Raw genomic sequence first — 10,324 nt, 5'->3', positions numbered from 1 at the left:
ATTTCCATTATTCGCTAACCATACGTAACACGCGTAATGACTTTGTACTCTTAATGTATTCGCATTATTTCTCTTTGTTTCGAGTCGTATTAGTGGACATGTGGGTGACAATTTGAAAACATTACTTGTCCAAGGCAGTGAAAGCCAAGGCAAGTAATATATTGTGTCACCCTCACACGTCTGCCCTCCTTTCTCCAATCAGCTTCACTTTAAAGCTGATGCCTTTCTTATTTTATATGTATTTTGGGTATGAGCAACTTTGGGATGTGGCTCAGCTTGTGACTGAAAGGCTGCAGGGTTTTGGTGGGAGAGGTAGTACTCTCTCTCTTGTATCCCTAGCCAGCACTCAGTCAATTTATTTGCTTTTCTTCTCTTCAATGTTTTTTACTATTTCAGCATGGTGCTTCTGCCTTTATAGTTGTGTTGCATTCATTGTTTCTATTTTCTAGTGTTTTATTGTTCTCATTCATTATCATTATTATTATTATTATTATTATTATTATTATTATTATTATTATTATTACTATTATTATTATTAATATTATTATTATTATTATTATGATTGCCATTATTATTTCTGTTTTCACATTAATTTCTATATATATTTTTTTTAGCATTAATACCTAATGTTATTCTTTTTCAGGTAATAGACTTGTATAGTTGCAAAGTGCATACTGTAGAGGAGTATATTTTCTTATTATCCTTGTATAATACAGTAATTGATGAATATTTTTACATGTCATGTTTCATAAAAGGTAGATTATTTTTACCATAGGAGATGCATATGATGTATAACCACACTGAACATAAGATACAGTGTGTTCACATTCATCTCACACTTTGCAGAGGATGTCCAATTGCACATAAAGGTGCCAGCACAATCACCAACAGAAGGTAAACACACACATGGGTACAACCTAACAGCATTCATGGTTTACTATTGACATGCTATTACTCACCCAACATAACCTGAGGACCCAACATAACCTGAATGGGCCACATGCTCTTATGTGCCTGTTATTATTTTAGTTTTATTTATTTGTTTTATTTTTTTTCTGTTTCCAGAGCAACTTCTTTTTGTAATATTTTATAACTCAAAGTGCTGATGAACTGAAATTGTTCCAAAACAGCAAGACTCTCTTATCTCCAACTGAATCAGACTTTTATTATGGGTATCAAATAAAGATCAGAAGTATCATTATGTGCTTCATACATGGATTAAATTTCCACAAAATTTTGTACTAAATACACTTACAAGATGTAAACGTTATCAAAATCAAAAACTATAATGAGGATTTTCCCACCCAGATGTTCCTCTGTAGTAGACTATTGTATGTGCACATGCCTTTATTGTTGTCCTAGTGAGTGTAACACAGATCTCATCTTGATAAACAAAGAACAGAATACTTCATGTGCAAAGTTTGTGAAACACTGAGTCACTAACTGCCATCAAGATACACACAGCCAAATTTCCAGGCATATAATTGAAGAAGTGACAAATATTGTAAGTCACTTTTGATATCTCCCACACTGCTGTTGAGACTCACCATACACTGATGAGTCAATACCATCTCCCTCATTACTGAAATCCTATACATTCTGTGTGATGGCAAAACTGATACAGCACAAACTTATTATTTTTTTCATGCTTCTCTCACATGAAAATATTTGTTTGCTACATATTGTACTACTTACACAATAACATCTCTTCTTATCATTTGTCACCATGAAACATACATATATCGATGTCATGGTGAACTGACTTTGAAATAAATTCACATGCTGTCTACATGTGTTATTATCAATATGTAGAAGAAAAGGATACTTGAGAAGCTAATTATATAGCTCAGATAAAATATTAAATATGTTTAGAATATCCTGTGGGCACTACTGTCATAGATCTCCTGCATGGAAGGATTCTAAGGAAAGAAATGATAAAAAACAATGATGGTATATGATGACTTCTCAAACATCCTATAATTAACAGATCACTAAACTAACTTCCTTCGTTGTATTTGGTCAAACTGAGTGTCAAGCCTTCAGTAAGTTTCATGCTCTCCACTACTGTGACGGCAGCCAGCAAGATCTCCTTCCTCTCTCCGCTCGAGTGTCCACTTGTTGGCTTATGAAGTGAATGATGAAATGACATGTACCTTACTTCTTGCAGTACTGGAAATCCCACCACCCCTCTCAGTCAAGCCTGGCGACCAGCTGAGAGCAACAGCCACCTACATCGCTGACAACACGCAGGAGAACGCCATGCACCTTGTGGAGGGAGAGAAGGTGTATGTGCAAGGTCAGTCAGTGAAACAAAATTTTATGTGAAGTTTGACCATCATTTTTGCTGCTCTGATGAATATTTTGTTGTGGTATACATATATTGCAATCATCCACTAGACAGCTGTTATTGTGTGTTGTAGAAATGACCAACAGCGACTGGTGGTTCGTCAAGAAGCACCTTACACTGGAGGAAGGCTATGTGCCAGCCAAGCTACTGGCTGAGGAAGTGTCCTACACACATTATGTTGAGAAGAAGATTGAAGAGAAGGCCAATAAACTTCCAGTCTTTGACAGTATGTGTTATGTTCTTGTGCTGTGTGTAGAGGCATTTTGATTCTTCTTTAAAAGAGGAACGTTATAATTTGACTCCAAGTTGAGCCACAGATCTCTACATTAGCTGGATTCAAAAGCAATACAACATTTAACACACCATTATTTTTTTCCTTGCAGAATTGAAGAAGGGACAGAAATCAGAGTTGCCCAAAATGGTGACCAAGCTGGAGCCAGTCACTGTGGTGGATGGTCAGGAAGCTCAGTTTGTGTGCAAGATCAAGGGTACTCCTCGCCCCACCGTCACCTGGTTCAGACAGACAGCCATCATCAAGCCGTCCGAGGAATTCCAGGTAATGCGGACTCTAATTTTGTACAAGAACAACTCTAGTTAATCCTCAGAGCCACATACCACCTTGAACAGAAGTTTCAGAGGTGATGCACTTACAAATAAGATATGATCCTAAGACTGTAAGAGGATGGATAAGGAATATATTTGTGAATTCTTCAAGCTAACATGTTCTTGTCCATCACTCTTCTCTTAAATGTTATCAGAATATGAGAAAACATTACCTTCATACATCACCTTCATGTCTGTGTGAGGGAATACTGAGTGTTTTTTTTTTTTCTGTTCCCATAATATGAGAAAGTATTGCTTTCTTACATCACTTGTCCAGGAATATTAAGTATGGTTATTTGTATTTACAGGTGTTCTATTCTGATGATAACACAGCAACATTGGTAGTGAAGGAAGTCTTCCCTGAGGATGCTGGCTTGTTCACTTGTGTTGCCAAGAACCAGGCTGGCTATATCACCTCCTCAGCTGAACTTGTAGTGGAGGGACCAATCAGTGACCATGGCTCAGACTCCATGATTGCCTCACGCCGCAGCCTCAGCAGGGAGTCCTCCGTGTGTGACATCATGGAGGGCATTCCACCAACCTTCGCCAACAAGCCCACGGTGAAGACAGTTGAGGAGGGAACACAGCTGGAGTTGGATGTTCGCCTTGTTGCCATTCCTGAACCTGAAATCATATGGAGGAAGGATGGACAGGTAAGATCCCAACTGCACAAAATAAACTTAAGCTCACATAAGTTCTTAAAATTGTCACTTAAATGTGTGTAACTATACAGAGGAATTATGGACAAATGAGGTCCCAAGTGCACAAAAAGAGCCTAAGCTTAGATCATTTGAGATTATTACTGGAGTACCTTCAACAAAAACCTCGACATGCGAGAGGTGGAATTGTTGCTTAACTCAGGATCAGAGGGTTGCAAAATCATCATAACCATTCAACTAACACTGCCACCATTACCCTGTTGGCTGTGGCAGTATGCATTAACCAGTGACATCATAAGTTTATATCTTCATAAGTTGAACATATGGAGTTCTTATTCATAACTGTGATTGGCCAGTGTAACTTAAATGGTCCAGTGTATTCTCCAAGTTTAAAACTGGCAACTGATTCCTCCTTTGCTATCTAAGATTTCAGCATCTTAATCTAACAAACTAGTGACTTAAAGTAAACAGTTATTATATTTTCACTTAATTTTTCATACAAATCACTGTATACAAATATGGTTACTATTGTCATCTTTCCACAGGTTGTTCGTGAGTCGCCAAGAATCCGTCTGGTGAAACAGAAGGATGTTCATGCGTACCGTTCAATCATCATCATTAAGGGAGCCAAGAAGGAGGATGAAGGTCTTTATGAGATCACCGTCAAGAACCGTGAAGGAGAGGCCAAGAACCACATCACCCTCAGAGTTACGGTCAGTTTTCATATCTTACAATACACCTTACAGTACTGGAAGAATGTGAAGAAGCCTAGTCTGCTTATAGGTTTGTCTCATTTGGAAATACGAAGAGAAAAGGTATTGTACAGGATTCAAAGTTTTAATCACATTAGAGTTTGCATTACAAGTCGTACAATTCACCTTACAGTATTAGTAGAATGCTGAAAATCCTAGTCTGCTTGTTAGTTACTCTCATTCAAAACTATTTAAGAAAAAAGTTATTGTATAGGAGTCATATTTTCAATCACAGCATAGCTTACATTAAGAGTTTTATTGGCTTGTATCCTAATACAGTTCTTCTTGTAGGCTCCTGAAGTTCCTGAGTTTGAGGACAGGTACCCAGACCAGACAGTGGAGTCTGAGGGAACCATCCGCCTGGTGGCCAAGATCCATGGCATCCCATCGCCGGATGTCACATGGAGCAGGTGAGATGATCAGCCACTGTTTCTATCCTCACTGTCTCCCCTCTCACCTGGAGGATCTCACGGCTCAACCTTAGGCCATCACCCTTGTGTTGTTTTTTGTGGTTGACATGTGCTTTCCTTTCTTTTTAATGGCTGGTATCTTTAGTAGCTTTCATATCTTTGTTTTTTATTATATATTCAGTAGCCTTAAGTTTTGTTTCTCACACAATTATGCAGACACATTGACTTTGTTAATACATCCATTGCTTGCAGTTATATTTGATTTAAAACACTCTGACTTATTTTATTTGGCTTTTTTTTTATTGACCACTCTAAACAGTGTATTTGCCTAACTCCTTAACCCTTTCACTAAATTTGTTTTATCACAAAATACTCTGAATATGTTACCTTCCCCAAAGTGATGTGACTTGTTAACCCACTGCTTGTGCTCACTTGGCCACTTGTCCTGCTGCTACTGCAGGAATGGCAAGAAACTCAAGGAGGGGAAGAATGTGGTCATGACTTATCAAGATGAGTTGGCTGTACTTGAAATTCGCAACGTGCAGCCCAAAGAAGATTCTGGGAAATATGTTTGCACAGCTACTAACAAAGTTGGCAAGGCTTCGCACACGGCTAATATTACAGTTGGGGCAGAGTTTGTGTAAGTATGAATCTTGGAACTCTTCACTTTTATAGTGATGGAAGGCCATTTTAAATTGTTTTGGGTTTTCACACTTACTTTGAAATGTTTGCCTAATTATATCAGATAATTAATTTCTTGTCTTATCAGTGATGTGTATGTACAGAAAAGGAGAGTGGACATGAAATGATACAATTTACATGTTCACTGATTCATCTTTGCTTTTTTCTTTGGACTAAATTCCTTTTATGAATGCCATCCTATATGCATAGATAATATTTACATTTTCATTGCTGTACTTGTGATATGTTATCATATTCCATAAATTTTCTTGCCTTTCTGTCAAAGGCAGAGTTAATCAATGTATTTTTTTTTCTATGCAATGACTAATTCTTCACAAGCACATGCACCTCTATGAATGTTTTTACTTTATCTTGTATGTCTTAACCTGTTGTTTTCTTGTGCATTACTTGCACCACTGACTGGTTCAAGCAGTGGTAAGCAAGACTCTGCTGCTTCCTAACCTGTACTCTCACTTGCAGCACCTTCAAGAGAGGTCTGGAATCTTGCATAGTGGATGAGGGTTCAGAGGTTGTGTTGGAGTGTCGCACTTCCAAGGAAAAGCCGGTAAGCTTGCACTGTGTGTGTGTGTGTGTGTGTGTGTGTGTGTGTGTGTGTGTGTGTGTGTGTGTGTGTGTGTGTGTGTGTGAGTAAATCAGTCAGATAATAATAAAGTGAGTTGCCCTTATGTTAATGTTGGGTGTTCATTAGGAAATTTGTTCAAAGTCAGTCTTTAGTCACTTACAAAATATAAATTATGCTATATTTATGAGATATATATAGACCAAGACTACTACATTAAAACCATTTGCATCATATGAACTTTCAGTTCATGGTTTGTAAATAAGTCAGTAAGATAGAATGTTTATCTATACCATGTTTAACTCTCAGTGCAAGTGGTTCAAGGGCAAGACTGAGATTAAGAAGAATGAGACGTTTGAGATCGAGCAGGACGGCCTCACTCACCGCCTCATCATCCACTCGGCCACCCTCAATGACACCGGCAAATACAAATGCACCTTTGATGACCAAACCACCTTCTGCAACCTTACTGTCAGAGGTGTATATTGCCTTCATAAATTTCATCATGTTATCAGAGATATCTGTATCAGTTTATTAGATACATTTTTTTTATTGTATATGTCCACTGCATTTATCAATACATGAACTTGGAGTGGAAGAATTTGTATTATAGTGTTACCGTTATTATTTTTTACTGTATAAAAGTTAAAGAAAGACATGTACCTTTATTTCATGATTATATTCAGTACAAGATAATTTAGTGCTACTCTATCATACAACTGATGTTTCAGAAATCTAATGCAAACGTGCAAAATGCAATAATAATATTAAGAAAAATGTATATAGTATAGTATGAAATATTTACTGATTGGCCCTCTGATGTTGCAGGACTGGATGACTTCGTGGAGAGAGTGCAGGACGTGGAGGTTCAGGAGAGGGAGGAAGCCATCCTGCTGGTGGAAGTCACAAGTGAGAAGGCTACAGTCACCTGGCATAAGGTGTGTTTAGCTTCTCATCTTGAAGGATATGGATCATCTGAGAAATGTGTACAGCCTTTTTGCTCGACAACTTTCAGTGTAAAGCATTCCAAATCATGTGTTTAAAGAGCATAATGATATCACAAGATACACTTTATAATGTTAATATAGTAATTCACTGTATTCACAAAAATAAAGCTCTTTGCAGCTGACTTCGAGCATTTTCCATGATATTGTATACAGTAGTAGGATGCATTTTCCAGGATATATTTCTTTGTTTGTGCAGTGTCTGTATCAATTCACAAAACCTGACATGCCTAACCTTTTTTTCCCAGGATGGCGAGGAAATCACGGAACAACACAAGCGCTTCACTCTGGTGACTGAAGGCAAGGTGCGCAAGCTGGTGATCAAGGAGGCCACTCTTTCTGATGAGGGCGAGTACACCTGTGCACTGGGAGATCATGAGTGCACTGCTGAACTCACTGTCCGTGAGCTGCCTGCTGAGATTGTTAGGAAGATGAAGGACCAAGTTGTCTCCAAGGGCAACAGGGCCACAATGGAGGTGAGGAATTTGAGGCTATTACTTACATGCTGGTAAAGGTTTAAATATAATTTTGTGAAGATTTCTTTATGAGAGTTTGCTGCTCTTACCAGGAACTGATAACATACTTCTCTGCAGGTTGAGCTAACCAAGGGTGATGCTGTCATTACTTGGTTCAAGGAGGAAAAGGAAATCAGATTCTCCGACCACTACCAGCTCTCCATTGATGGCAAGGTACTTTGTTTCATTGGCTTCATTGTAATTACTTATTTTATCCATTTATATTTATTTCTTATGCTACATCCCTTCTGAAAATATCCTCCAACGATGAAAGTGCCCCTGGAAATCCTGTGTCTGTCAGGTGTCCTAAATTGGATTTAGTCTTCATGTTTTCCTCACACCAGCATTATCTAACATGATCCCACATAACAGAACATTTACTAATCACACATATCTCTGTGTTTGTTTGCAGGTTCAGAGGTTGATGGTGTACAACTGCCAGCTAGAGGACAGTGGCACCTACCGGGCAGTGGTTGGCAAGAGTGAGTGCTCTGCCACTCTCAAGGTGAGTCTTCCACTAGACAGGTTCTCAAGACTGATGACATGTGTGGGTAAAACTTTGTTTTAGTTCCCAATATTAAGATGTACAGTAAATATTATATGATAAAGGATGAAAAATTTATAATATAATGCAGGAATGTGTAATACTGATATGCCATAATGAATCCTACAGGTTGAACTACAGGTGGAAGGTGACTTCTCCAAGGGCTTGCCTGGCCAGATGGACGTCAACTATAAGTCTGACATCACCTTCACGGTGGAAATCACCAAGGACAGTGAAGTGAAGTGGTTCAAGTAAGTCACAGATGTTTGAGGATTACTAAACTTTAATAATAATCTTCTCCAAATGACAGACACAAAAATTACTTAGTAAATGACTAAGTATATGACTAATGACTAAAATCAGAAGGTTGTACATATACAGTATTACAGAGAGTCAAAAACTGGCTTCATGAAATTTTATTGACATAATGATCATCCACAGGGGCACGGAGGAGCTCAAGCCTTCAGACAAATACATCATCAAGAAGGAAGGAAAGAAGAGAATCTTGATTGTCAAGAATTGTACTCAATCTGATGCTGCTGAGTATTCTTGTGTTCTTGGAAACCTAAAGACTTCTTGCAAACTGAACGTTATCAGTATGTATCAAAGTGAATGTGGAATTATTAATAATGCTTGGCTGCATAATTCATTACAGTTGTATAAGATGTAATCTTACAGGGACTACCACATGTAGGCCTGATGGCTTCTTGCAGTTTCCCATATTTCTTATGTTCTTATGATGTGCTATAGTATGAATGTATACTAATAACAACACTTTTCCCTCACAGTAATGGAGACAGCTCCCAAGATTGACAAGGAGTACCAGAAGGTGGAGGTGGTGGTGACCAAGGGTACTGACGTCACCCTGAAAGTGCCCTACACTGGCACACCCATCCCCACTGCCACCTGGTCCCACAAGGGGCAGCCACTGGACAAGGATGGCACCCGCAAGGTGAGAGCAGCTGCACATGAAGAAGCACGCACTATTTTCTGTTGTTTAAAACTAATAGTTTTAATTTTCATCCTTATTATCAGTATCTGACAAAATACAACAAGATATGAAATAATAAGCACCTAGTAACTTCATCAGTAAAGATATTGGAAAGGACTGTATTTAAGTCATCTATATATTTGAAGGACTCAATTATCACAAACAGGCTGTGCTGAATGCTGAGGGATAATTTGTATGGCTATTCCTTGTTGTAGATGTTGCCAACCATCAATGAGACTGAGGCTTACATCACACTCAAGACAGTGGAGGAAGCAGACTGTGGAGAGTACCGGCTCAAGCTTAGCAATGACTGTGGCACTGTTCATGCTGAGTTCATTGTGAAGCTGCTTGGTAAGTGGCTCAGGATTCTCTGCATGTAGCAAGTCCTTCAAAAAGCAAAAAAAAAAGTACAGTACAGTGTGGAGCAGAATTCTTACTGCCATGCCACTGTTGATAAATATTGTTGGTATTACTGTCTTATATATTGGTTGCTGTATGCAGGTTTAGGAATTAGGATATAGGAAGAGAAGAAAGTTGTAGTTCATGAAATATTGATCGAAATGAATGATGCAACCAATCACATTACAATTAACTCCCAAAAGCATTATCTTCCCACCTCATCTACATAAACCAGGCCAATAGAAAATTAATACTAAACTTAATATGTTGTTTTACATAGAATTATATCAGTACATTATCTTACAAACAGACATACTTATTTTAACACTTAGATTTTAAATACCTCATCATCAACATTCCTGGCATGATTTGGTCTTGTGTTGCACAGATAAACCATCTCAGCCTGGTACTCCTGAGCCCATGAAGGTGACCAATGACAGCGTCACTCTGCACTGGACTGAGCCCAAGGAAGATGGTGGCAGATGCATCACCAACTATATCATTGAATACAAGTGAGTTTTGCCAGAAACATGGTGGCACTGAATAGTCAATACTGATTCACACTTTTAGTCTTCCAGGAATGTATAAACCCTGATTCTCAGAATGGCAATATAACAAAAAGTTATATTGCTTGTTATGTATATTTCAGGAGCACCAAGAAGCAGAAGTGGGTAGTCTTCAACAAGACAGTGAAAATCACAGAGACCACGACTACAGTGACCAAGCTGACCAAGATGGAGGAGTACTGCTTCAGAGTGTTTGCTGTCAATGAAATAGGCACATCTGAGCCATCTGATGCCTCTAAACCTGTCAAGGTAAGAAGCCATATATTTTTTGTG

General features: G+C 38.4%; 1 protein-coding gene across 1 annotated transcript in view; it reads left to right on the top strand.

Moving 5' to 3' along the window:
* Nucleotides 1-10,324, top strand: part of LOC135112913 (titin-like) — a 190,835-nt gene that overhangs the window by 168,611 nt on the left and 11,900 nt on the right. Inside the window, exons 78-97 of the mRNA XM_064027865.1 lie at nucleotides 847-894; nucleotides 2,168-2,296; nucleotides 2,421-2,573; nucleotides 2,731-2,903; nucleotides 3,259-3,603; nucleotides 4,155-4,322; nucleotides 4,653-4,771; nucleotides 5,232-5,411; nucleotides 5,933-6,017; nucleotides 6,342-6,510; nucleotides 6,861-6,970; nucleotides 7,285-7,512; nucleotides 7,630-7,725; nucleotides 7,964-8,056; nucleotides 8,225-8,346; nucleotides 8,537-8,691; nucleotides 8,884-9,047; nucleotides 9,302-9,437; nucleotides 9,874-9,997; nucleotides 10,135-10,300. Of these exons, the coding sequence (XP_063883935.1) occupies nucleotides 847-894; nucleotides 2,168-2,296; nucleotides 2,421-2,573; nucleotides 2,731-2,903; nucleotides 3,259-3,603; nucleotides 4,155-4,322; nucleotides 4,653-4,771; nucleotides 5,232-5,411; nucleotides 5,933-6,017; nucleotides 6,342-6,510; nucleotides 6,861-6,970; nucleotides 7,285-7,512; nucleotides 7,630-7,725; nucleotides 7,964-8,056; nucleotides 8,225-8,346; nucleotides 8,537-8,691; nucleotides 8,884-9,047; nucleotides 9,302-9,437; nucleotides 9,874-9,997; nucleotides 10,135-10,300 (2,963 nt within the window). The remainder of the gene's footprint in view (nucleotides 1-846; nucleotides 895-2,167; nucleotides 2,297-2,420; nucleotides 2,574-2,730; nucleotides 2,904-3,258; nucleotides 3,604-4,154; nucleotides 4,323-4,652; nucleotides 4,772-5,231; nucleotides 5,412-5,932; nucleotides 6,018-6,341; nucleotides 6,511-6,860; nucleotides 6,971-7,284; nucleotides 7,513-7,629; nucleotides 7,726-7,963; nucleotides 8,057-8,224; nucleotides 8,347-8,536; nucleotides 8,692-8,883; nucleotides 9,048-9,301; nucleotides 9,438-9,873; nucleotides 9,998-10,134; nucleotides 10,301-10,324) is intronic.

Source organism: Scylla paramamosain, chromosome 24 (genome assembly GCF_035594125.1).
Source record: "Scylla paramamosain isolate STU-SP2022 chromosome 24, ASM3559412v1, whole genome shotgun sequence".
Classification (NCBI taxonomy): domain Eukaryota; kingdom Metazoa; phylum Arthropoda; class Malacostraca; order Decapoda; family Portunidae; genus Scylla; species Scylla paramamosain.
This window is presented reverse-complemented; position numbering and strand designations above follow the sequence as displayed.